This window comes from Myotis yumanensis, unplaced genomic scaffold, assembly GCF_028538775.1.
Source record: "Myotis yumanensis isolate MYYU_CA2020_CCGP unplaced genomic scaffold, mMyoYum1.0.hap1 SCAF_1, whole genome shotgun sequence".
NCBI lineage: Eukaryota > Metazoa > Chordata > Mammalia > Chiroptera > Vespertilionidae > Myotis > Myotis yumanensis.
This window is the reverse complement of record NW_027223752.1, coordinates 9,696,390-9,724,367: the sequence shown is the minus strand read 5'-3', so window position 1 is coordinate 9,724,367 and position 27,978 is coordinate 9,696,390. Positions and strand designations below refer to the sequence as shown.

Here is a 27,978-nt window from a genome sequence, read left to right as displayed (position 1 = left end):
GGTTTCAGAGAGGAAGGGAGAGGGGGGGGGGAGAGAGAGATAGAAACATCAATGATAAGAGAGAGCATTGATCGGCTGCTTCTTGCACCCCCCACACTGGGGATCAAGCCTGCAACCCGGGCATGTGTCGTGACCGGGAATTGAAACGTGACCTCCTGGTTCAAGGGTCGACACTCAGCCACGGAGCCACGCCAGCTGGGCGATCTGCATTTTTAAATATGCCTTTGAGATAGATTCCAGAAGGGAGGTGACCTCCCATGTGCAATCTTCGCCCAAACGAGAAAGCGCGGTTCCCCACCTGCAGTCCCCTTAACGAGAACCGTTCTTGTTCAAAGTCCCAAATTGGTGGTTGTTGTTTCTATTATTATTATTCGCAGTTTTAAAATTTTATATACAAAGAGATCACATGCTGCAGGCAGGCAGCTGTCCTGAATGACCCATTCCTGGACGTCCACTCAGTCCAGCTTGATGAGTCTGTGTCCTTTCCGTACGAACGAGAACGCGGCTGGATTTTCTCCGATGGCTGCAGTAGAGTTGCTGGTGACCCACCCCTCTTGCTCTCTCTGAAGCAACGAGGCAAAAGGCCAAGTTGTTTTAGTTCTTTGTTTTTTTAACATACTTTTATTGATCCCAGAGAAGAAGGGACAGGGAGAGAGAGATAGAAACATCAATGATAGAGAGCCGGCTGCCTCCTGCACACCCCACACTGGGGATTGAGTCTGCAACACGGGTATGTATCCTAACCAGGAATCAAACAGTGACCTCCTGGTTCATAGGTCGATGCTCAATCACTGAGCCACAGCAGCTGGGTTTAATTCTTTTTTTGAATAAGTGGTGGAGTCATGTGGCTCAAATTCAAAAGGTACAAAGGGTGTGGGGTGAAGTGCCTCCCTCCACCTCTGCCCGTCAGCCTCTCAGGCCCTCACTCCTCAGCGGCACCACGTGGTCACCCTCCCAGTCTCCTTGCAGAGGTGGCCTCAGCCCATCTCACCGTCCATGTGTCACCTAGACACACGGGGCCTGCCCAGTGCCCTTGCTGACCTGGGTTCTTGTGTCCCTGCTGCCTCCAGCTTCAGTCCCAGTCAGGAAACTAGCCCCCCAAATCCTGTATTCTCCAGTAACCATGTCTATGTGTAGTGAACTTTCTAAGGATTGTTTTGGGGGAGCAGAGAAGGAGAGAAATGTCCGCTGCTCTTTCACTATGTGTAACTATTATTGTCATTATTATGATGATGATGAGTCTAGAGTGGTGTTTGGTCCATAGTATATGCTCAATAAATACTTAGTGGATGAATGGATGGATGATAACATGATGGGGTGTCTGCTCTATGCCGGGTGCTATCCTGAACTCTTTACAGCAATCCTATAAGGTAGTAATACTTACATTATACTTAATATAAGTATAAAATATAATACTTATACTACTTACAAGTATTATATTTTATACTTATATTAAATGTAAGGAAATTGAGGCAAAGAGATGTTTAATCACTTGCCAAGGCAACCAAGCTGGGATTCTAACCTGGGCTGCCTGGTTCCCAAAGCCATGTTTAAACTACTGTCAACACAGCCCTGGCCAGCACTCAGTGCCTCATCGCACACAGCACTGGGGACAGGGTTTTAGCCCAGGCTGGTGTCGGGTGGGGGGTCAGCAGCATGGCAGGCTGAGTCTGGTTAGGCTGGTTCAAGGGGCCAGAGGAGGTCACAGAGGGAGGGTGGAGCAACCAGGGTCCCAGGAGGTAGGGTGTCTAGGGCTCCCAAGAGCACAGAGCAGCCAGGGCCAGAAGACAGGCGAGGGAAGCCATGAGGCAGTGACTGGAGCGGCTGAGGAAGGGGTTTCGGGGGGACAGGCCTGGCATAGTGGGAGCAGCCACCAGGAGGGCCCGCAGCACTGAAGCTGGTGCCCCCGCAGGCTCCACCAGGCCTCATCTGGACAGGCACAACCCCCAGGGGACAGCCTCGCACCCAGCAGTCCTCCTGGAAGGCAGGCTGGGCGCCGGGCCGGGCCTGACACATGCCGAGCAGCGGGGCCTGCAGCACACACAGGTGCGGAAACTTTGAAGGCCTTCAGCTGCTAGACCCCTTGATGTGGTCTGTGACGTGCAAGCGAGACAGCCTGACCAGCTCTCAGCACTTCCTGGGTCCGGAAGGCCTGCCGGGGCTGTCTTCCCCCCAGAAGCTGTGGGCAGAGGCCCACAAGCTGAGCCCCAGGCTGACACGCGGAGGGTCAGGGGCCTGAAGCTGCCTCTGTGCCGCCCTCATCATAGAAGGCCTTTGGTTTCTGGGCGAGAGAAACCCAGGGATCTTGGTCACACAGGATGTTCCGAGGATTGGCCTTGGATCCGCCAAGGCCCCGTGCCAGTATTTAGCCCGTGGACCTGGGCTGGGGGTGTTTGCCACGTGTTTGCCACTATGTGTGTGAGAGAGGCTGATTCTGAGCCCAGCTGCGTCTCTCCCATCCCCACATGGCCGCCACGATCAGCCAGGAGCTGTGGTTTCGGTCCTGAGTCCACCCAAGGCTGGGCCAGAGGTGAAGCAGGCGGCAGCTGCGGCTCAGCTTCCACACATCCAGGCAGAAGCATCTGGCAGAGAGGAAGCCACAGAGGAGCTTGCCTGGCCGCTCGCCTTCTCCCGGCTGTTGCTGGGGCAGAGCCAGCCTAGCTTAGCAGAGAAGCCCTTAGGTGGCGTCTAGCCAGGGGTCGGTGAGTCACAGAGTCATGGAATTCATTGTGCTGGAAGCGCCGTCGTCCCTGATCTGGGCCACGCTCAGTAAAGGCACCGCTCGGCGGCAGCCGCTCTCCGGTGCAGACGTCACCGAGAGACCCTGACATTCTCTCTCTGACCCGCCTCCAGCATAACCATCTAGGCAGCTGCTGCCACTCACCTGGGTTCCCATGGAAAGTCAACCGACCTGCCGCCTCAGATCCTGTCCAACCATCTCATTTTTCTGAAGAGGCCGCTCACTGAACCTAGAGAGGGGGAATGAGTTGCCCAAGGCCACTTAGTGAAGGACAGACCAGACCAAGGTCTCCCGAGACGGAGCTCGGTGCCACGTCCTTTGTGTCACACCCGTTCTGTGAGTGCAGCATTTGCCGTGTCACTCCTCAGCTCACAAACTCCTACCTCCCTCCATTTCCACCATGTGATCCCCTGGGGTCCAACAACTGCAAATGGGGATGGTAGAGAGGATTCCAGGGTGGGGGGAACATTCGAGGCCGAGGGCAGCCTTAACCCCATTGGTGCTGCAGCTGGTAGGCTCCCAGGGACCTACTGTATCTATTCAGGAATGTTGCAAGCTGCTTGTTAAACCATTGACAGCTTCATATCGGTCATGGTGGGAGTATTGACACCATGGAAATTGGCAAACACTACCCATCAGGACTTAGTATGTTGGGTCCTAGACAAGTGCTTTACTGGCTCCCCACTGATCCAAACCAAATGTCCCCACTGGCCGTTGGGTGTGTTTGCCCTCCAAACGGTCTCAGGTCCTCCTCCCTCACCAACCGGAATTCCTTCCCTGCGGCCTAGAGTCTTGACTTCCTCCACGAACTGTCCCCGAGCCTCCATCTCATCTAGTAGTTAGCACTGGCTACATGTCAGTTGTGGCTGGATCCTTTCTTTACCCTCTTCCATTTGATCCTCACATGGCCTTTGTGGTAGGGGTACAAGCTCCCTGCTGACAGAGGGGGCCACCTGAGACACGGAGGGGTGGAGCGGCCAGCCTCTGTCATCACACTGGGGCCTGTCGGGAGTTCTCCAGCCCCCGATGTCTGCCATGCCAGCATCTTCACCTGCGATCGGGAACGCCAGGGCCTCGTTCCCTCTGGCACCGGCTGCTCCTCCTGGTCCAAGTCCCGTGGCTGCCACAGGCCAGAAAAATGACCCGTGACTTTCCCTGGCTCTGCTCTGCTGACCTCTGCGGCAGCTCTCCTAGGATTTCTCAAAAAGTCCCTGGGGCCTGATTCTTTGGGTGGCCTCATCCTGATTACTTCCAACACTGGCCCCCCCAGGCTCCGGACTGAGTTGAGAACACCAAGGAAAAATAGCCGGAGTCTTCGCCAAGAAATGGATGAGCTTGGTGCCTGAGAACCCCACGCCGTGTCTGCTCAGCTGTGACAGGCTCTGGGACCTGGGGGCAGGTGTGTGCACGTGGGCATTTCATTTGCTGTTTAATTAAGTATTTCCAGCACAGCGAAAGCTAGGGAAAAGCCTAACAACACCCTGAGTGCCCATATGTCAGCTTTGTTAAATCCTATCTTTTGCCAATTGCCTCTGATCTTTTCAAAACCGGTAAATCGTTACAGAACTGGCTGAGGCTTCCTTCACACCCCTCCCCATCTCGGTTTCTCCCCACCCCCGCTCCCAGAGCGGCCACCATCCTGACTTTGGTGTGCGTACGCACCCACAATCAAGACACAGAACTGTTGTGTGTGTTTTCATACCTCATCTGCATGGTTTTGTTCCTTCTGTGATTTGCTCCTGGCACTTAACATTAGGTGTTGGGGTTTGTTTGATTTAGAAGTTTTTTTCATTTGGCGTGACTCCGGACTCCAAGAAGAGCTACAGGAATAGACCCATGAATCCCCGTGTGGACACTCTTACCCAGATCCACCAATTATATTAACATTTTCTCACACCTGCTTGTTCTTTCTCTCTCTCTCTTTCATGTTTTCCTGAACCTTGTGAGGGGAAGAAGCAGGCTTTGTTTCCCTTAACTCCTATTTGTTTCCGTGGGGATTTCCCAAACTCAAGGACATTCTCCTACTAACCTTGGCACAAGGGTCAAAGTCAGGAAATCAGCGTGTGCTACGGACAGGATTTCGGGATTTCATGGGGAGGTGGTGGTTTCTACCCCCTAGCAGCCGGGTGCCAGTCCAGGGTGGATGAGTCCCAGCCTGTCCTCATTCTCTGTGGATGGACATTGGCTGTTCCGCCCTCTCAGTGTGACCGCTGCTGCAGTGACCATCCTCACTGTTACCTTATGCTCTCGAGTGCGTCCTGGGAGGGGGGCTGCTGGGGCCTGGGCTCCGGGGTCCCCATCTCGTAGATTTTGACAGATTGTCTTCAGAGTAGGTGCAACCATTTTCATTTTGGGGGGTGCTTTACCCCCTTGGTGCTCCGGTGGCTTTTAGGGGGCTGACTGATGGATTCTCACCTCTCTTGGGCCAGTTCTCATGCCGTTGCCATAGCAACAGGTGTTCCTGGGAGAAAAGGCATGACCATACACATGGTTACCCCAGCTAGAATAACCACCTCTTGTGTGCTGGATGCTGCCTGATGCACCTTCCATGTGGCAGGCATTACCAGCTCCATTGTACAGATGAGAAACTGAGGCCCGGGAAGGTTAAACACCCCGCCGAAGGTCACAATGGCTGGGATGTGGCAAGGGTTGGGGTGAGGCTTGTTCTTTATCTTCGGGCTGGCAGATTGTGTGAAATAAGCACTGACTCTCTGGCTGCATTTGCAGGGAGAGGACGTCAGCTGAGAGGTCAAGGCCTCTTCCTGTGACATCCCCCACTCCCGCTCCTGCCCCATCTTCTCGGTCCCTTCCCCTCCGTGCAGGGGGATTGGTGAGCAGCAGTGAGCATGGAGGGGAAGGGGAAGGATAAGGTGTGGGGGTGTCAGTGAGTGACTGTCCCGCTCACCCGGGAGGGAGGGCTGAGGCGTGGCGTGGCCTCGGGCTCCAGGGTCAGAGTCAGGAAACACTCCTCCCAGGCCTCTGGCCGGTCCTGTCCCAGCTCGAGAAAGAGGTGCCACTTCCAACTGGAGAGAGGGGCTTTGTCTGGTACTCACACGCCTTGCTCAGAGGGATCGGGCCACACCTGAGCATGGACCACTGCGGCCACGCCTGCCCCTGCTGGCCTGGGAGCCCTGAGAGCCTGGGGACCAGGCCTCTCCCTTGGTCTCATGGTGGCTGGAGGCCGGCCAGCTGAAGTCGGGGTGGTGGACGGGACGGAGGTGGCCTTTTCCCGGTTCTCCCCTTCCATCCCACACTCCCCGGGGTTCTGCCAAGTCTGCACAAGGGGCCTCAGTTCTCTTCCCAGGGAGGCATCGTAGGAACTTCCTGAGCGGCTTCCCTGGGGCAGAGGTGGCCCCAAGCCGAGCCGCATCCTCATAGCTGGGAGACCTCCTGCCTTCCTTTCAGACACGCAGCGTCCAGGGGGCCCCACCCGGGGCTGCCACACTCGTGGCTCCGCCTCTGTGCTCAGCAGCCCCCTTGGATGCCTCTCCACCCAGAGCAGATCTTTCTCTTCTTCACACTCACGTTGCATAAGCCTGTGATGGGGACACGGTACCAGGCCAGGGAGCTGGGGGCACACCATGCCAGTTTACTCCTTCCTTCCGGGAGCTGGTGAGAAAATCTCCCCCATGAACCAGATGCTGAGTCCAGCCTGGTCCCTGCAGCCCCGGGCCAGGGGTCCCCGAGTGTCTGACCACTCGGCAGCTGGGCAGTGCAGCCTGGGTGTCAGAGGCTGTCAGCACTGCAGGTTCGAGCGAAGTGCTCTGTTCCCAGGAGCAGAAGGAAAACTAGTCCTGTAACGATTTCTCTTTCCGGTGGAATTGCTCTCAAGTTTCTGACGCTCATTGTTTTGCCATTAATACTGAGGCTGCCTCTGCAGGGCCCTGAGCGGGGTGTGGCTGCTGAGAAGGGAGGCTTGGGTGTCGGGGTCACTGGTTCTGCCGGCAGATGACATGTCCAGGGCCGTGTGGGCTCCGCGATGGTCCCTGGTAGTTATCGCTGACGTGGCCAGGCCGTTGTAGAACAGTAATCACGGCACTGAAATAGAGCCGGACCGGGGCCAGCTCCGGGGATCCCCAGCTGTGCCATCCTGCCAGAGCCTGACAGCCACCATCATGGCCATGGGCACCGTGCAGTCACAGGTGCGCACCCAGGCAGCTCAGGTCACCCAAGGCCCAAGCCAGCAGGTGCAGCTGCCCGGCCCTGTTACCCCTCTGGCCGGGTCAGAGCAGGTGCCCCTGTCACTCTGTCTCCTCAGGGCTTCCCTGCTCCTGTGACCCAAGCGAGACCCAAACCTTCCCCACCTCAACTGTTCCTTCTCTAACTTCTCCACTTGCTGTAGCCTTTGACACTTGGAGATCCTCTCCACCCTCAGGGCCCATAGCTGCCAAGTCGCCTCTTAGGGGCCCTGCACAGGCCTTTGTTACGGCTGCAACAGCCCCCGGGAGAGGCGTGGACAATTCCTGGAGAGCCGCATCTTAAGAGCCGTTGGCCTCTCCGGTGGTTTAGTCAGAGCCCCCACGGATGGCCTCTATGGCACGTATCATCGCAAGGTTTCTGGGACAGCCAGCACCAGCTGGGCTCGCTGTGTCAAAGGGACCCTCCCAGGCTGTTTCTGTGCCAAAACAAACTGACGTCTTTTGTCAAGCCATGTGGTTCCCAGGCACTTGAACTTGTGGGTTATCTCTGGGGCCAGATGTTATCGTGGGTATGAGCTGAGTGCAACACGCAGATGTGTACTCAGTCACTCTATCCAACGCGCTAGATCCTAAAATCAAGGCTACCAAGTGGGAGAATTGTAGCAAGAAGAGGAAAAGAAGGATTAGAACTAGAAAAACAATAGTTGACATTGACTATGATTGTGTGTGCTGTGCAAAGTACTTGAGAGGCATCTTAGCGAATCTGCATGAACACTCTACTAGTAGGACTATTATTATTAGTCTTTTTTTTTTTTTAAATGCTAAAGCTGAAGCCCAGAGAGGTAAAGTAACTAGACAGAGATCCCACAGCCTGGATTCAAACCTAGGGCTTCTATCAACAGCAGGCAGGCCTCTTCCTGAACGGGCCTCCAAGGACGGGGCAAACTTTATCCCCAATAGTTTACTATAAAAAAAATTTAAACATAAGAAGAGTTGAAAGAAGTTTGCAATAAACACTCATATACTACCCTCTTACCCTTAATGTTTTTGTATATTTGTTTTATTACATATCTCTATCCATCTACCTTTTTCTTGTTCTTTTTTTTTTTTTTTTTGCATTTCAAAGAAAGTTTTGGGCACTCCCTGAATATTTTAGAATGCTTCTCATTAACTAGAGTCCAGTATTTATCTATGGTTCTCTTTTATTGTTTTGGTGTAAAATTTACACGTGATAAAGTGTAAATACACATACTGAGTGTACCACTTGAACTTCCTATACAGTATGAATTTTTTTGCCTCTGGCTCCTTTCACTCAGCACAAAGCTTTTGAGGGCCATTCATGTGGCGTGTGTACTAGTATCTGTAGTTCCGTGTTTATTGCTGTTCCGCTCCTCCATGCCCCAGCATCTGTTTGTCCATTCTCCCATCGATGGGCCCCTGGACCAATCTGGGGCTATTATGAGTAAAGCCGCTGAGAGCGCTTGGCTTCAGGTCTTTTGTTTGTTCTTGGTTAATCCTCACCCGAGGATATTTTCCCATTGATTTTTAGGGAGAGTAGACGAGAGAGGAAAAGACAGTAAGAAACATCGATGTGAGAGAAATACATCGATTGGTTGCCTCCTGCACGAGCCCCGACCAAGGCCCGGGCCGGGGAGGAGCCTGCAACCAAGGTGCGTGCTCTTGACCAGAATTGAACCAGGACCCTTTGGTCTGCAGGCCAATGCTCTATCCACTGAGCCAAACCAGCTAGGGTGTCTTCCGGTCTTTTAGTGGACATCCGCTTTCCTTTTTTCTTGGGTTTACACACAGGCATGGAATGACTGGGCCAGAGGGCAAGCGTATGTTAAGGTTTATAAAAACCTGCCTTTTCCCAAAGTGGTTGTGCCAGTGTGCATTCTCCCCAGCAATGTACGAGAGTCCTCATTACAACCACCCTCCACCAAGTGATGGCGGCAGGCTTTGTAATGTTAGCCATGCTGGTGGTTGGGACGTGGTATCTCATTGTGGTTTCAATTTGCATTTCCCTTATGACTAATGAGGTGAGCGCTCTTTCACCTGCTTTTTGGCCATTTGTATGTCTTCTTCTTTGAGGGCTCTTCCAATCTTTTGCTCATTTTATAAATTAACTACAGGCCGAATTTGTGCACGGATGGGGTCCGGCCTGCCCGCCCCAATTTGGCCGATCGGGCTGGGCCGGCTGGGGGGAGGGGATGCGGGAGGTTGGCCGGCCGGCCCCACCCCCTGGTCAAACTCCTGGTCAAACTCCCAGGCTAATTTGCATATTCGCCTTTTATTATATAGGATTTGCTCATTCTCTGTTGCATGCATGTTTTGCAAATATTTTCTCCCCACCTGTGGTTTGAGCATTCATTTTCTGAATGAGGTGTTTTGATGGGCACAAGTTTAAATTGTGAAGCATCTGATTTATCCGTCTTTTCTTGTATGGTTCTTGCTTTCTGGGTCCAATGCAATAAACCATTGCCTGCCCATTGGAGAGAATGTTGGAGGGGGTAATAGAGAACGTGTGGGAGCCCCAGGTGGGGAAGTGCCGCTTTTGCTGGGTGATGAAGAATAGCCTTTGTAGGGGAGTCTATAGGGAGGTGCTGTTCAGAAAGGAATACCTGCAGTATTAGGAGACTGGACTGATTCCTTAGGCAGTGGGCGCCATTGACGGCTTCAGAGCAGGGGAGGACGTGATCGCAAGAGAGGGATGGCACAGCCCCGGGATGCTAGAGCCTGGGGCAGAGTTTCTTCTTGGTCACCTTGAAAGCAGGGCGTGCCCCCTGCCAGGGAGCTGGAGGCAGGGGTTCAGGTTCATCTCTGTGGCTCCTCGAAGACTCTCCAGGGGCCCAGAAGCCACCCAGTCCCCACTAGGACTTAATGGCCCATTTCTTGCCAAAGAAGCCTGAGGGTTGGCGTGGGCCAGTTGCTAGAAGGCAGCCCAGGGAAGGTGTCCACATACATGGGCTTATTTATTTATTTGTTTGGTTAATCCTCACCTGAGGATATTTTTCCATCGTTTTTTAGAGAGAGTGGAAGGGAGGAGGAGAGACAGAGAGAGAGAGAAACATCGATATGAGAAAGACACATCGATTGGTTGCCTCCTGCACACACCCGACCAAGGCCGGGGTTCAAGCCTGCCCTTGGCTAGAATCAAACCCGGGATCCTTCAGTCCGAGGGCCAACGCTCTATCCACTGAGCCAAACCAGTTAGGGCTCCATGTCCATGGGTTAGAGCCAACTCTCCCAGAATCCTTACAAGGACCCCTGCCCTTCCCCACGCTGACCTCGACCCCTCCCTAGCTCCTGCCACCTCCCTGGCTTCCTTGCAGTTTTTTCTAGACCAGATAAATAACATAAGCCCTGTGTCTGGAATCTCTTCCCCTCGCCAGCACTGGTCGTCATCTGACATAGGCTAGGTCCCTCACTGTCCTTGTCTATCGCCACCCCTCCCCCGCCCCCGCCCCAGGAAGTGGCTCCATCCTGGCTCATCCCTCCCCTGGGCCTCTCCCCACAGCAAATGCCAACCCTGATCACTGGTGCCCCTGGGCAACAGCACAGGAACTCACAGGGCAAAGAGCCACATCTTCCTGGCTGTATATCTAGGTTTTGGTACGTGTGTGTTTTATTAATCATTTTGTTCTCTGCTCTAACCCAGCGCCTAGACCAACATCTGCCACTTGCAGGCCCTCAGAAAATATTCGTAGTATGAATGAATGCGAGGCAAACCCCTCATTTCTCCCAGGGGTCACCCAGGGCCACTCAGCCAATGGAGGAATCTTCCAGGCCACCCCTGCCCATTGCACAGATGAGGAGATTGAGACCCTGAGAGGGACCGGACTTGCCCAGTTTGTGGCAGAGCAGAAAGGAGCCTAGAGCTCTCGCCCCAGCTGCCATCAGAGTCCTCATTGCTCCCCAGGGAGGCCCTGGGCCAAGGGAGGAGACTTGAGGATGATCATCAAGCCTTTTGGTGCCAGAAGATATTTTTGGTTTTCAAGGGGGCGAGGGAGGGAGGGTTAGAGGAAACTAATGGGCCCTGAAGTGCTTGTTTTCTGGGTAATTCTGGCTCCTCTGTTTCAACTTCTCTCCCAGAGGAGATGCTGCAACCACACTTTAGGGCTTGGGAAGAGGTTACATCAACAGCAGCTGGGCCGCCCCGGTCTTGAGCTCTGAATGAGACCCACCAGGCCCCAATGTCACAGCCTGTGGACACCCTGGGGCTGCCCTGCTGCCCCCACGCCCCCAGCTGCGTGGTGCCCGCTACTGCCTGGGACACTCCTGCCGCCCTGGTAACCTGGCACCGTCCTCTGTGTGGACCCAGAGGGAAATCCATAAATAGCCGCACGCACACACAGATCCAGGAGAGGGAGGGCCTCTCGGAGGCTTTGGGGTGGGGCGTCAGGGGAGGAACTGTATCACAGGGACGTTGCCATGTCCCGCATCACCTCACATCTCCCTGCTCAGGTCTCTGCAAAACCCACCTGCTTAACACAGCACAGCTCTGCTGGACGGTTTAATCCACTTCCCGGGTCTCCTCACCGCCCCCCCCAACCACCACCAGGACCCCACCCTCCTCTTTAGGAAATGCTGTTCCCTCATCAGGACTTCTGGGTCCTGCTGCCCTCTGGCCCCTCCCCACGCCCCAGGAAGTGGCTCCATCCTGGTTCATCCCTCCCCCGGGGCCTCTCCTGACAGCAAATGCCAACCCTGATCACGGGTGACCCTGGGCAGCATCACAGGGACACACAGGCCAAAGAGCCACAGCCTCCTGGCTTCATAACTAACTACCCCCTTTGGCCTGATTAAGGCCTCACCCCTGCAGACTTAGTTCCTCCCTCAGGTGGGATGCAAACAGCCCATGCAGCCCACCTGACTCCGGGTTGGAGGCACTCAGATGCCATCCCTCCTTTTCTAGAATCACAGTGTGTTTGTGGACGGGGGGCGGGGGGGGGGGGGGGAGTGCTCCGGGCAGGGTCCGAGATCTCTTAAACTGGACCTCTGCTTTGGTTTTGCTGTTTCTTAAGGCCGAGAATCTCCTCTGCCCCCCGCCCTGGCCTGTCACGTCCTCCTGGTGGGGGCAGGGGTGCTGACTGGGAGGGGGCACAGGAGACACTTCTGGAAGTGTCTGTATCAGCGCATCCAACAGGTAGAACACAAGCCTCGTAGGTAGTTGTAGATCTTCTAGTAGCCACATGTAAAAAGAAATCAGTGGAATTAATTTTACTAATGTTTTATTTAACCCAGTATATCTAAACGATTATCATTTCAGAGTGTAATCAATGTAAGTTATTATTAATGAGCTATTTACAGTCTTTTTTAATATCAATAGTGTTCAAAACCCTGTGTGCAGGTCTCAGCTCAGACCACCCACTTTTCTTTTTTTTAATAACTGTGTAGACTCAGTATTAGTTTGTATGAGTTCCAGGTGTACAGCATCGTGGTTAGACAATCATGTACTTTACAAAGTGTTCCCCCCAATATTTCCAGCACCCACCTGGCACCATGCATAGTTATTACAGTATCATTGACTGTGTTCCCTATGCTGTACTTCATGTCCCTGTGACTATTTTGAAACTACCAATCTGTACTCCTCAATCCCTCCATCTTTTCACCCAGTGCCCTAAATTCCCGGGCCCCAAACCACCCTTTTTTTAAAAAATATATTTTTGTATTGATTTCAGAGAGGAAGGGAGAGATAGAAACATCAATGATGAGAAAGAGTCGTTGATTGGCTGCCTCCTGCACACCCCAAACTGGGAGTTAAGCTTGCAGCCCAGGCATGTCCCCTGACCGGGAATCGAACCACGACCCCCTGGTTCATAGGTTGACGCGCAACCACTGAGCCACACGGGCCGAGCTTGACCACCCATTTTTCAGAGCTCAGTTCCCACATGTAGCTACGGTATCGGACAGCACAGTTTTCTGCCTTGATCTGGGTTGTAGCCGACAGGCATAGACACTGTAAGAATTTGTCTAACTGTATGCTAGAGACGGGTGCATTTCACTGTGTGTAAGCTACATGTTCACTAAAAAGGTTCTTAAAATCCTGTTCAGAGTTCTGCTCGAATGCGCCCTCTGGCTCATCCCTCCCTCAGGCCTCTGAACCACCCTGGGCTGGGATTAGCTACTTCCCTCACATTGTGTTTCTGTGAGGTTCACTCCAGTGTTGTCCTACCGCTGGTGGTTTCTATCTATGTTTAACCCATCCTATATAATAAAAGCCTAATATGCAAATCGACTGACGGGCGGAATGACCTTCCCGAATGACCAGTGGGCGGGGGCGGGGCCTTGGGGCCACGAGGCAGCCAGGGCTGCGAAGGCTACCCTTGCACGAATTTCGTGCGTCGGGCCTCTAGTTTTGTTATAAGCACCAAAAGGTGAAGAGTTCATTCATTTTTAACACCCTTGGGGGCCACTGGCTCCTAGATGCTAAATAAGTCAGCAGGTTGCATTGAGCCCCCACTGGTTCTAAACCCCTCCCTGTGGGGCTGCAGAATCGGCTGACCTTTTGATTCTGTTTTTCAGTCCTAGTCCAGAGGTTGATAAAAGAGAGGAAGAGGAGGAGGAAGATGGCATGGGGCCTTGTCCGCCAGTCACCCCGAAGAACTGCCTTGCTCCCCGGGGCATCAGCGTCCTGGAGAAACTCGTCAAAACGTGCCCGGTGTGGCTGCAGCTGGGCCTGGGCCGGGCCGAGGCGGCCAGGATCCTGCACCGGGAGGCGGCCGGGGTGAGTCGGGGGTCTCTTCATCTGGTGGTCAGTGGGGCAGGTACAGCTACAGGGAGCTGTGCATTAGCTTTCCTTGCTTATGTTTATTAGCTTCCCAACCAGGGTGATTTTTCCAGAGCTCAGGAGTGAGTGGGGCCTGGTGGGAGGGCTGGTTTCTGTTTGGAGAGCGGGTGTCCCCGCTGGAGCGCAGGGCAGGTGTGGCTGGGTGGGCCCTCTGGGCATTTGGGCACCGGAGGCAGGACTGACACTTCAAGAACTGAGCCAGGTGTCTGGGACTAGAGAGAACCAGAACCGGACAGACCTGAGAAATCATTTTACACCCCTTATTTACACATGAAAATAGGGGCTGTGCGATGGGGCCACAGATTTCTTTGGAATCAGGCTCTGTGAGTTGGGCAAAGGCTCACATTCGCTGAGTCTCACTTTCCCCCTTCGAAACGGAGCCTCGAATAGCACTTTCCTCCCCGTAGGGTAAGCCCCACACCGGGAGAGGGGCCGGTGCGCAGGAAGGGTGAGTCAGCGCTCACCCAATGCCACCCCCACCCACCCCACGCAGTTTCTCTTACGTGCCCCTTCCCTTCTAAAAAAAGAAGGTACAGTTAACTTGTTCAATTATAAAAGGGATATGCGTGTTCACTGCAAAAAAAAAATAAAACTGGACAAAAGTGATAAAATAAGAAGTATCTTATAAAGTTCTTTGCCACCAGTTTTTTTCAACTAACCCAGTTCCTACAAGTCTTTTTGCTTGTATTTTTTTAACGACGTGAAATTCAGTTAACACAAAAATAGCCATTTCCAAATGCCCAATTTAACACATTCACAATGTTGTGTAGCCACTACCTCTATCTAGTTCCAAAACATTGCATCACCCCGAGATGAACCCCTTAGCCCTTAAGCAGCCAGTCACCCCCAGTCCTCCCTGCCCAGGCCCCGGCAACCCCCAGCCTGCTCCCAGAAGTCACTTTGCTAGAAGTGCATGTGTTGCTCTCCAGCCCTTTTCCACGGAGAGTCCCACATCGATGACAGCTCCTGTTCCCCAAGTACTTCCCGTTCCAGGCAGTCGTCTAAGTTCTTCCCGTGAATCAGCACAGTTTATCCTTGCAGCGGCCCTCTGGGGCAGGAAGGACTATTCTGCCCATTTTACAGAGGAGGTAACTGAGACACAACGTTGAGTGACTTCCCCCAGGTGACACAGGGCGTGAGGCCCACGCTGGAACTTGAACCCCGGCAATCTGGGTGCTCCTGTGCTGCATAGTACACACACGTTTTATGTGACGCAGACGAAATCGTATCTTTCAGCCATTGGGCACTTTTGCTGTCCTCACCTTCCGTGTAGCCTATGATGCTGCACCGTGTCCGGGGGCTAGACCACGCTCATTAGTTCATGGGCTGAGTTGGTCAGTGGACTCCTTCTCACTTTGGACGAGATAAAATCCATCGGGTTGGCAGTGGTACCTGGAAATAGGAATGACTGCCACGTATGGGGCCTCCAGCAAAGTCCCCGAGTTGGAGCAGATGCGCCTTCTGTTCCCTGCTCTGCCCTTCCACCGACTCTGCCCAGGAGCTGCTGTATTTTCCAGCAGAAGCAAAGCCCTAAGCTCATGCGCTGCATAAAAGATTGGCCAACTTTACCCAATCTTGCTCTTCGCCTGATCTTATTCATCCTCACAGAGTTCTCTCTGGTATCAGTGTCCCATCCCCAGGGGGGAATGAAGGCCGGAGACTTGGGCTCACTGGCCTGAGCTCACACAGCTAGAGGAGCAGAGCCTGCAGGGCATGGCCTTCAGGGATGCTGGGAAGACCCTTTGCTGCATAATGTCACCCCCACCGAACTGTCCAACCGCCCCCCCCCGCCAAGTGCAATGCCTTCAGTGTTTTTAAAGATGCAGATACTGTGTGGGTGGTCCTCAGGCTGTGAGCGCTCATAGGGTCTTCCAAGATCACCTGGACCACTCCTCCTGGCACCAGTGAGTGACAGTGCTTCATCCAGCCTGGAGCCAGTGGTCAGGAGAGTGGAGATCCAGGCCCTTTTTGCCCAAATATCTATGTGACCTTGACCATGTCCACCCCTTTCACCACTTCCCTTCTCCCCTCCCTGCAGCCTGCTTCTCTCTGATAAGGTGGGAACACATTGGCCCAATTTTTATTTTTGTGTGTGTGTGTGTATGGAGAAACAAGGCAATCAGAAAGCCACCTTTATTCATCCTACACCCAAATGGTATTTTTGTGTGTTTGTTTTATTTTTAGGAGTGTTAGATTTATAGAAAAGTTGCAAAGAGAGTACAGAGGGTTCCCTTATAGATCCCTGACCGGGTTTCTCTTGTTGACGTTAACATTATTAGGGCACATTGGTCACAATGAATGAACCAAGACTGATACATCCGTGTCAACGAAAGCCCACAGTTTATTCAGATCCCCTTAGCTTTTGCCTAATGTCCTTGTTCTGCGCCAGGATCCTCTCCAAGGCACCATGTTCTCGCCGTGTCTCCTTGTCATCATGTCACATGGCTGCGACAGTTTCTCAGACTTTGTTTTTGACGACCTTGGCGGTTTTGAGGAGCACTGGTAGGACATTTTGTAGAATGCCCCTCAGCTGCGAGTCGTCCGATGGTCAGACTGGGGTTATTCTCATCACATCATCTCAATACTAGCAACATGATTCATCACTGTTGATGTTGACCTTGGTCACCCGGCTAAGACCATTAATTGTCACTTCCTCCACTGTAAGGTTGCTCCTCTCCCCCTTCCATACTGTCCTCTTCAGAAGGAAGTCACTGTGCACAGCCCACACACAGGAAAAAGTCACACTCCACCTCTTTGATTAGCCACATAAATTATTTGCAATTCTTCTGCATAAGACATGTGAATCTTCTTCCCCGTTTACTTCTTTATTCAGTCATTGACTTATACCAATATGGACTCTGGATATTTATTTTATGCTGGGGGTTACAATCCAATTCTACTTTATTTTGTTGCTCAAATTACTCCAGCGTTGGCCACTGGGAGTCTCTCTGTTGGCTCCTGTGTCCCTTGGACTTGCCCCCTTGTGTGTGGGTTTTGTTTGTTTGCTCATTAGTTTTTTGGAGCCCTCCCTTACTTTCCGTCACTACCAGATGCCAGGCTTATCTTGTATTTTCTTGTGTGTTCTTGTTAATCCTCACCCAAGGGTATTTTTCCATTGATTTTCTTTTTCTTTTCTTTTTTTTTTTTTTTTTTTTTGAGAGAATGGAAGGGAGAGGGAAAGATAGAGAGAAACATCAATGTGAGAGAGACACACTGATTGGTTGCCTCCCACATGTGCCTGGACCAGGGCAGGGGATCGAGCCTGCAACCCAGGTATGTGCCCTTGACCAGAATTGAACCTGGGACCCTTTAGTTCTCAGGCCAATGTTCTATCCACTGAGCCAAACCAGCCAGGGCTTCCCCTGCAGGGGTCGTGCAGGAGGCAGCCGATCAATGATCCTCCCTCCTCAAATATGTTTCTATCCCTCTCTCTCCCTTTCTCTCTGAAATCAATAAAAATACATTTTTAAAAAACCACCACGTCTCAGCCTCAGCCTTAGAAATGCTGATTCTTTGGCTTGGAATGGGGCTCAGGCATCAGTGGGCTTTAAAAGCTCCCCAGGTGGTTCTGTTGTGCAGCCAGGATTGAGAAAGCCCACTCCATGCTATGATACAGCTCCGGAGTCAGCCATGGGAAGGTGGGCCGCATGCGTCCAGAGTGGGCTCTGGCCACTGGATCACCGGCCTCCACAGGCACAGCAGCCCCTGCACCCGTGGCCTCGGGAACACTAGCGACTCCGTTCCAGCCCTGATGGGCCTGATTGGAAAATCTCCCCGAGCAACTGGAAAATAGTCCTAAAATAACAAAAGTGGAAACGCAGACAGCTCGGCATGGTCCAGGCCAAAGCGGCGAGTGAACACAAAACCATTTAGAGTCTCGAGTGTTGGGTCTTCATACGTTTGTGTGGAGAGGAGGAGGGGCGCAGTGGCTGCAGACTTCTCTCCCTAAGCATCCCTGTGCCAGCCCTTACTGAAATCAGCTGGGTCCTCCAACCCCCACTGGCAAAGGTAGACAGGGAGGGGCTTCCGGGACCCACTGACCCTGCCTCATGCACTGCAATCATTTACCTATGAGACTAAACTCACCTTTGCGAAAGCCTCTTGGGGTCTGGGAAGGACCCCAGGTCACTATGCTGGGACGGTACCTGGGGTGGGGAGTGTCCGACCCACGGGCCTTATCGCAAAATCCTCCTAGAGGGAAGAGAGGAGTCTGAGGCTGCGTGTTTATCTACCCCATGGCTATGTCCCTACCTTCTGTTGCTTAACAAACTGCTCCAAAATTCAGTGACTTAAAACAGTCACCTTTGGATTTGCTCACGATTCTGTGGGTCAGCAGTTTGGGCTGAGTTCTGCTGAGCGGTTCTTCTGCCGATCTCTCCCAGGGTCAGCGTGCAGCCACATTGTCTGGCAGTGTGACGAGCTGGCTGGCCTGAGATGACCTCACTCACATGTCCAGCGGTTGTGCCCGCTGTCGGCGGGGCCAGCAGACTCCAGCAGGCTCACTCAGGTGTCTTCACTTGGCTGTGGTCCGAAGGGTGAGCGTGGAAACTGACATGCCTCTGAGGCCTGGGCTCAGAACGCCACAGCGTCATTTCTGCTGCATTCTTTTGGTCCAAGCAAGGCCCAAGGCCACCCTGCCAGGTCTGGGGAAATAGACGTGCCCTCTGGATGAGAGAAGCTGCGAAGAATTTGTGGCCATTTTTAATCTGCCACTTCGTGAATGGTCTTTGAGTCCTTTTTCTATCTCTTTGTTTGGATAAAGATTCATCATCATCATCATCATCTTATAAATAATTATTTATCAAATGAGATGATGCATGTAAAAATGCCTATAAAAATCTTAGCATGTGGTTTAGTGCTCGGTGAATGCTAGCAGTTTATCTGAATAAGTATTATCATTTAAGTGCATACTCTGTGCCGGGCATTTCACATACATGATCGCAACAATCCTCACAGCAACCCTGAAAGACAGGCATGATTACTTTCATGGGCAGATGCGGAAACTGAGGCCCAGAGAAGTAAAAGGGACTCACCCACAGACCCATAGCTAGTAAGTGGCAGGGCTGGGATTCTAGTCGCACTGCACCTCCCAACAGCTACCTGCAGGGGGTAGAGAAAGAGAAGCAAGGGGGGCTGGGAGAATCTGCACACGGAACCCCCAGGGGTGTTGGAGGAAGAGCTCTGGGTGGCCCACCCAGCACGTTTGCCCGCTCTGCGAGAAGCATCTCCTTAGAGGATAAGCAGTGGGCACTCGGTGAAGGTGGGGCCCGGGGGAGCTCACACAGGTGGTCTCCCTCGCAGTGACCTTGGCTGCACTCCCCGGATGTAGGCCCAGGACACTCGCCGGAGCTTAGAATGCTTTGCAGGGGTCACTGCTCTGCCTTGTCTCCCGGTTTGCTGCACTGGGACACAGTTTCGACGCCGCGGTTACTTCCCAGAAGCGGCCCTGTGACTAGCTGCGCAGCTAAACCTCCCTGAAGGGGAAGGAGGAACAGGCTGTCTTATTCCAAAGGACAGTGGCCAGGGCAGACCACCGGCTGGGGTTCTGCCCACAGCAGGCACCTGTGAGGGCCCCTCCCCACCTGCCCCCACTAACTCGCAGCCTCTTATACCCAAAACCCCCTGCCCCCAGTGCCTATCTTGGCTCTTCAGAGGAGAACCCCAGGCCTTGGCCATGGCAGAGGAGGTGCTATGTGAGGCTGTAGCCATACGGACAGAGGTGGGAGTTCGGGTTCAGAGCTGAGGGGCTTGTCAGAGACCAGCCTGGGGAGCTTTCCACCCTTCACACCACCCCCGAGGAAGTAGATAACAGGTGATGGCAGAGATAAGCGAGATGCTCACGGTGACACCTGGGCCTGCATCCTGTGTCTGCACTTCCTGTCCACATGGCCTTGGGTTTCTTTGATCTGTCTGTGCCCCACATCTTCATCCATCAGAGGGAACAGTAACAGTACCAATGCCATAGGGCTGCGGTGAGAACTGGGTGATGCCGGTGTAAGGTGCCTGGGCCGGAGCGCAGGCCTTAGCCGCTCTTTTAACTTGTGGCTCCATACCATCGACTGGACCACTCTCTCCAGGAAACCCCTCCTTCTTCTTTGCTCTTCTTTGCACAATAAACACGTGTGGTTCTAGATGGAGCCTGGGACTGGGAGCCTGAAGGACAAAGCCCAGCAGCGGGGTGGGGGGTGGGGGCATCTGTGGAGACCCCCTTGTCCCGTGGGGCATGTTCCTGTGCAGTATCTCAGTTACTTCTTCCAGCCCTGAGGGCTTTGACTTCCTTCCTTGCTTCTGTGGGTGGTCTTCGGTATTAGTCATCCCATTTGCAGACCAGAACACTGAGGCTCAGGGAAGCCACGGAATTTCCCAGGCCCCCAGAACTCATAGCTGGCTGTTCCCCTGGCTGGTCGCTGACAAGCCCTCATGCAAGCCCCCAGGCCTCTCCTGGTGGATCTGGGCCCATCACCCTCCCTGCATACCGATGTGTCACCAAGCAGGGGCTCCTCTGAGCTTCAGGGTCCAGAGGTCTATGGGGAGGGGCGGAGGCTGCAGTTCCAACCCCTTTTGAAACTCAGGGCCCACCAGGAGTCACCTGTTAGCTGAAACTCAGGTGTGGTAGCGAGGGGCTATTTGTGGACAACAGAAGACACTCCTGTCCTATCACTCAGGAAATTCCAGGGGTTTCTGAAGCTTTGCCAGGAGAGGGGGACAAAGGCCAGATGTATTTTCGTAAATCACCCCCACACTCGCTCGTTCTCACACACACATCCTCTCCCGCTCCCTCGCTGGTTCCCACTTGGTCCTCTGAGGAAGAGGCAGCGTGACCTCTTTTCTCTGAAAGACCGCGTGCTGCTGGGGTCAGCTCAGAGCAAGGCCAGGTGCGCTGGGAGCCCAGCGTCGTCCCGGCATCTGGAAGTGAGCCGCCTGCCTGCTGGGTCCCCTGGGGAGGGTCCCTCCAGGGGGGGCCCCTTTGCAAGCAGCATCCCGCCTGCTCCTCATTTCTGCCCCCGGAAGCCTCCCTCCCACCCTCCTCTGTCCACTCCGAGTTCTCACGCCCTCTGCGTGCTCCAGGAGAGGGGCTGGGAAACGCATTGCCAACCCCCGTTCCGTGACTAAGGGGTTCTCGGCGTCACTGCTCCCCAGGGGACGGGCACCCGCAGGGAGAGCACAACCTTCAGGCAAGGGCACCCTCTGGGCTGGGCGGAGGGTAGTGCGGTGCTCGGGATCCAGAAGCTAAGGCCTGAGCTCAGATCCAGGGCCAGCACTTACTCACCTGTGGCCTTGGCCATGATTAATTCTCCAGGTTTCCTTCCCTGTACAATGGGGATAATAATAGCACCCACCCCCATGGCATAAGAGAATTAACTGAGACCATGGAATCTAAGGAACTGGAGGAGGGAGGCAATATGAGTTAGCTGTTACTATTAATAGTAACGATCTATAATAATAAAAGCATAATATGCTAATTAGACCGGATGTCCTTCCGGAGGAAGCCGGGGCTGCAAGGGAAGCCCTGGTCCAGGTGCCAGAGGGAAGCTGGTGCCGGCAGCGGGGGAAGGAAGGCCTACTCTTGCACGAATTTCGTGCATCGGGCCTCTAGTATTATTATAATGCTTCCTTAACAATTATAGCAACATTGTATTAATAACAAAGAAATATGATCATAATAATAGTAACAGTAACCATGGCAAAGAATTTGGAGCATCACAGGGGCTGGTAGGACAGTGGGCCTCGGTGAGGAAAGGGGGGAAGAGCCATCTCGGTGGTCCTCCAGAGCCCCTCATGTGTGGGCCACGTCTCAGAGCTGCCCCAGCCCCCTCCCCAGCGCCCCCCACCCAACCTTCCCTCTGCAACTTTGGCGGGACTCCGGGTCTTCCCAGCTCTAGCCCAGGTGCGTGAGGCCTGACAGAGGGAAGCTTAGACCCGGGTGGGATGTGGAGGGAGGGATGGGGGCTCAGTGACCAAGTCCTTTCTCAGGGAAGGAAGGAATGACCTTCCTTGGCCAAGGACACCCAGCCCCCCTCCTCGGGGGAGGCTGTGCCCCTGGAGGCTGGGGATATTCTAGAAGGTGTCAATCATCACCTGGAAGGAGGGCTGAGCTCGGATGGGGCCGGCAGAGGCTAAAAAGGTCATTTGAAACCACAGTTTGTGAATGAAGCAGGGACCCCTCCCCAGGATGGCTGTGGGAAGTGCAGCCCCTTCATTGAGCAGAAGTGCTGGAGAAGCAGAAGGGGGGGTGGGGAAGGGGGCGCTGTAAACGCCAGCTCTGGTTTAGATTCTGGTGACGCTTGGTTACTAGAGAGAGACACATCCCCCAGGCTGAGAGACAGCGTCTCATTCGACCCCAGCAAACCCCCAGGAGGAGAGAGGACAGGGCCCACCCGGTGCGCCAGGCCCAGACAGGCAGGTAGGTACTCAGTCATCACAGCAGCCAGAGGAGAGGGGTCCCATCAGGACCCGCGAGTGCCTTTGTTTCTTCATCTGTAAAATGGGGAGAACAACACAGCTCACGCCAGAGGGCTATTGATAGGAAGGAGCCAGTGAATGCATGCAAAGTATTTGTAACAGTTCCTGTCACAGAGACAGCTCTATGGTGATTATTAGCTATTTTTATTTCTGGGGAAAGTAGTGTGAATTGACCCATATCTGTGACCGCTTCCATCGGCCTCCCCAGGGTGTCCATGCTGTGTGACTTGTGGGGACGAGTTGAAATCTAACCTGACTCCCGAACGTTAGAACTTTTCTAAGTGTGGACCCTGGACCACCACCCGGGTCAGACTCAGCTGATTCTGGACACACACACCCCCAACCGAACCAGCCTCTCTGAGGTGGGACATGGGACGCTGCAGGTTCCACACCCCTTGCCTAACTCTGTCTGCAGCACAGAATTCTTTGGGAAACGTCGATTTAGTTGAGCCCCGCTCTGTGGACAAATGAGAAATTGAGACGCAGGAGCCAGGGGTCGTGGGCTGGGTGACATGTGGCTCGTTGGCCAGAATCTCCCATTCTCCTGAGAGATGCTTGACTGTCCACCCTGCCTCCTTGTTTCTGGAACATTCCAGATGACTTCCATCTCTCTGTTGTCCTTCGAACCTCCCCCCACACGTTGGATTCACGCAGCCCCCTTCTCTGTTGCAGACATTCCTGGTGCGCAGGGACAGCTGCTCAAAGCGCCTGGTGCTCTGTGTCCACTTCCCTTCCCTGAACGCGGGCTCGTCCGAGGTGCTCGAGTACACCGTCAAAGAAGAAAAATCGAGTGAGTACCGTCCTTCCGCTCTGGCCTCCGACCACAGCAGCAGATGCTGCAACCCTAACCACAGAGCCCCCCCCCCCCCCCCCCCCCCGCAGGCCGGAGGGGTGTAGAGTTAGAATCGGGGGAAGCTCTCAGCACTGACGGGATTGGCAGGTCAGTGTCAGTTTCCGCTCACTGTGTGGCTGCTTGCTGGCTGGCTTCCTGGAGGCTGCTGTGGAGTTTCCTCCTGTCAGCTCAGGCCGGAGAGAGGCAAGACATGGAGCAGGGACGTCTGGGGCCCTGGGGCCTAGTGACAGCCCAGCACACACTCATGATCTTGGACAAGTCACTGAACCTCTCTGGGCCTCTGTTTTCTCATCTGTCAAATGGGCACAGTATTCGTCTCCTGCCTGTACCGCAGGGCCTTCATGAGGGTCAAGTGGGCAGGTGCTTTGAAAGACAAAACTCCTGTGTGTGCAGGGCTGCCAGGGGCGGGCTTGCACCTCAATGGGAAAATGTTTTGGGACCCCCAATCCAGGGTGGTTTGTTCCGAGACACAATGAGAGTGTTTGGGCTCCCCCCTCCTCTCATGGGCCACGCCCTGTATTAAGGGCCCCAAAGCCTGTTAGAAGAATCTGAAGAATATGCCAAGTACCAGCTTAGATCTTCTTATAACTGGATCCAGGGTGTGTGGGCAGCTTTTTACTCTTAGTTAGCAATAGTGACAACAGTTAAAGAAAAGAAAATAGCCCCAGCTGTTTTGGCTCAGTGGATAAAGCATCGGCCTGCCGGCTGAAGGGTCACAGGTTCGATTTTGGTCAAGGGCACGTACCTCGGTTGCCAGCTCAATCCCTGGCCCCAATCAGGGCGTGTGCAGGATGCAACCAATCAATGTGTCTCCCTCACATTGATGTTTCTCTCTTTCCGTCTCTCCCTCCCCCTCCACTCTCTCTAAAAATCAATGGGAAAATATCCTTGGGTGAGGATTAACCAAAAATAAATAATAATAATAAATAAAATATATATTAAGTAGTATTATATGAGTATTATAGGTATATAATATACTTAAATAGTATATACTTAAGTAATTTATGTTTATATAACTAAGTATTATCTAAATATTTTAAAATATTTATTAAATATTGTGGAATGCTTGTTTCCTAAGAGGCACTTATGCCCGACACTGGGACTATGCCAAGATGAATAAGAGAGCCCTGGCTTCCAGCGTCTCCCAGTCTAATAGAGGGTGGGGCGTGGTGGGTGATAAAGACAGACACCCGCACCTGCTGTGCAGTGTGACAGGTGTGACTGCAAGGGGACCCCGGGCTGAGGGGCACAGAGGCCACAGATATCGAATGAATTCAAAGAGTCTGGAGGATTTGGCTAGAAATAAATGATAGAGATGCAGTCAACAGTCCAGGCAAAAACCCAGAAATGTTCCAAAGAAGAAAGAAACGTTGAGAATTCTTACAATATAAAGCACAATTCTTGAACATTATCGGCCTTGCATTCTTAGCCCTAGGACCGCTCCAGGGCCATTACCAGCTGTCAGGTGACCTGGAGGATGGGTGCCAGGAGGTCTGGTCATGTCCAGTGGTCAGGATAATGTCATGTGGTCTGGCGGCGCGAGCCCTTGGGGATCATCGGAAGGTTATCTGGAGGTCTGGTATGTGTGCCGATGTATAGCCAGGCTTCGATGCAGGACGGGAAAGTTCAAAACGTTTACGTTCCAGGCTCGTTAGAACAAGAGTAGAATCGCTTCCTCATACCTCAGCCTGCTCGATTCTGGTAATTTAGCAGCTTGTCTGCAGTGACTGCGTTTATTTCTTCAGCCGGTTTCTCACAGACCGTGGTGGGAAGGATTTGGGAGGGCGCCAAGCAGGAGGGGGCCCAGGCTGGGTCCTGAGGGTGAGTGTAAGAGATAAAGGCTAATTCTCTAGCTCGGGAGTTGGAGGAGAGAGTGAAGGCAGAGGCTCGTTCCCGCTCTTGGGGTCCTTTCTATGGAGACCGGGACTCACGAAGAATGGGGAAAACAGAAGTCACTCGTTCGTGTGCTCAACAGATTGTTATTAAGCGACTACTCTATGTCAGGCGCTGTCCTTCCACTGGGGACACGGCGGGAAACAAAACCGAGTCCCTGCCTCTCAGAGCTTAGGTTGGGGTGGAGGGAGGAGACAACAAGGAAACCATATTGGGTGGCTGTCAGTCAGATGGAGTCAGGCTATGCAGAAGGTGGAGGTGGGAAGATCAGCCAGCTGCTGGGATAATGATAAAACGGTGTAATGGCTTAAGCATAGAAGAGGCTAGTTTCCCCGCTCATGTGCACGATTCCTGGTCCGCGGGTAAGGCTCAGGGATCCTGGCTGATGGAGGCCCAGCCACCTTCAGCACAGCTTCCAGTTTCCCATGGTTGACTCCACCCAATAGGCTGGAAGGGGAAACCGCCTGGAGGAGGCTTGTGGGCGGATTTACCCAGTCCTGGAAGTGTTACCTGTGCTTGTATTCCATTGGCTAGAACCAGTCATGTGACCGTACCTAACTGCAAGGGAGACTGGGAAATGTGGTCCAGACATGTGTCCAGGCAGAAGCAGAGGGCCTGGATTTTGGTGAACTGCTAGAGTCTAAGGTTACAGAGTGTGTAAGGTTGTTAATTTATATAGCAAACCTTAGTGACCCCCCATCCTGCAGTGTCCAGCAGGAAAGAAAGTGTAGGGATCTCAAAGAGGAAAGAAACAACGTCATCGCCTCCCCAGAGCAAATATCTAGCACCCTCTACCGACTGCAGGAGGGGTGAAGTTGTTTGGGGCAACTACTGCTCTCCAAGAACCCTTTCTCTGACGGTCTCAGCAGGTGCCTCTGGGGCTGCAGACACCCTGGGTGCTCTCTTGAGGTCATGGGAGAGGGACAGACATGAGCCTATCGGCTTGTGGACTTGTATAGTCCTGCCTCTTGATGAGAGTAACCGGGCTTTGGGAACTGACCTAGACACTAGTTAGCTACTACAATCCTTTAGAAACCCAAGGGCCAAATGCACGTTAAATTTTAACACCGACATCAGGAAAGGAGCTGGAAGTGGCGAGTAGTGATGTGCTGAGCCTGTTACACGCCAACATGTGCTCTAGAAGTGCAAGGGGGGAGCATGGTTCAAGGTCAGGCTGATCGGGAAGGCTTCTCGGAGGAAGAGGGAATGGAGCTGGACCGATGGAGAGTCTGAAAGTTCTGCTCTTCTCCTTTGCCCCGCTGCTTCTTTCCCATCTCTCTGCCCCAGCCTCCAGGGCAATCCTTTCTAGGTGCCTCCAACCCAATCCACCCCCCAGCTGCCCCGGCTTCTTGGAGCTTCATCAGAAAGCATGCACAAGCCTGCCCAATGGGACCAGGACACCGTGTCTGGTGGCATGTCTCATTTCTGATTAGGAGACCAGAGGACAAACCAGGGCACTTAGGGATGGAGGCAGCTTTCTTCTCTGGGTTTGCGACTTCCTCCCAGAGCCATGTGGTAGAATCTCAGTTTCCATTTTTTTAAAAATATATTGTTATTGATTTCAGAGAGGAAGGGAGAGGGAGAAAGAGATAGAAACATCAATGATGAGAGAGAATCATTGATTGACTGCCTCCTGCATGCCCCCCGCACTGGGGACCGAGCCCGCAACCCCAGGCATGTGCCCTGACCGGGGAATCGAACCGTGACCTCCTGATGCATAGGTCGACGCTCAACCGCTGAGCCATGGCCAGCCAGGCTCATTTTCCGTTTTTAAACTTTTAAAAAGTTCAGCACCCAGCTTTGCTGAAAGGACTATCAACACCCAAACCAAAAATCCTTTATGTAACATAACTCTTCTAATCTTGATTCGTGTCCATTCACTGTAACTGCACAGATGTTGTCTGTAGGTTTGTACGTGTTTTGTTTTGCTCTTCCTTTATATTACGTCACTGTTCCCCATACCTCTGGTCCCTGAGGTCTCCCCTGCCCCAAACCCAGACAATAGCAGGAGAGCAGCAGGTAATGGGTATCTTTGCCATGTTGCTTCGCGGAGCCTACCTTTTTCCTTGTCTTCCTGTTTGGTGGTTTCCTCCCCAGCATCGTGCTGGGGCACAGCCTGTGTTGGAACCCAGGGCTGCTTTTACTGCCTGTGTGACTTTGGGCACCAGGCTCCTGCCATGGGAGTGATAGCGGTGCCTCCCCCGGCGGGTGCAGGAAGGAGTTAGTGTGTCTGACGTGCCTAGGGCCCCAGCCAGTTTGGCTCAGTGGATAGAGCGTCGGCCTGAAGACTGAAAGGTCCCAGGTTCGATTCCAGTCAGGGGCACATGCCCGGAGAATTAATGATTCTCTCTCATCATTGATGTTTTTCTATCTCTCTCCCTCTCCCTTCCTCTCTGAAATAAATAAAAATATATTTTTTTAGCCGAAACCGGTTTGGCTCAGTGGATAGAGCGTCGGTCTGCGGACTGAAAGGTCCCAGGTTCGATTCCGGTCAAGGGCATGTACCTGGGTTGCGGGCACATCCCCAGTGGGAGATGTGCAGGAGGCAGCTGATCGATGTTTCTCTCCCATCGATGTTTCTAACTCTCTATCTCTCTCTCTTCCTCTCTGTAAAAAATCAATAAAATATATTTAAAAAATATATATATATATATATTTTTTTTTTTAAATAAATAAATAAAGTGCTTAGGACAGGGAGCCTCTCTCCACTTGGTAGATGGGATGCTGCCTGATTCATGAATCGCTTAATAAAGCCAATTAGATCTTTAAAAAAAAAAAAGATAATAAAGTGCTTAGGATAGTACGGGGAACAATAAAAGTTAGTGTTTGGTGTTGTTGTTAATCCTCCCGCAGGATTAAGCCAAAAGGCGGAGTGGAATGAGCCTACTACACACGTGGTTGCAGGGCTCTGGGTCAGTCCCAGCGTGCACTCGGGGACCACTTTGTGGTCCCTCTTGGGAGAAGGAAGCCATTAGCCTCCGAGTCCTCCTGCGGCTGTGGTGGCTGCAGTGAGGGGCAGCCTGAGGAGGAAGTGGGCAGGGAAAGGCCCAGGGCCTAGAACCGGGGCCTTTTGTTGGGATTCCCCACCCAAAGCTGAGGC

At 53.1% G+C, this 27,978-nt stretch overlaps 1 protein-coding gene across 1 annotated transcript in view; it reads left to right on the top strand.

Annotated features, from left to right (window-relative positions):
* Positions 1-27,978, top strand: part of LOC139009364 (ras and Rab interactor 3-like) — a 109,765-nt gene that overhangs the window by 20,191 nt on the left and 61,596 nt on the right. Inside the window, 2 exon segments of the mRNA XM_070413633.1 lie at positions 13,405-13,606; positions 22,805-22,922. Of these exon segments, the coding sequence (XP_070269734.1) occupies positions 13,405-13,606; positions 22,805-22,922 (320 nt within the window).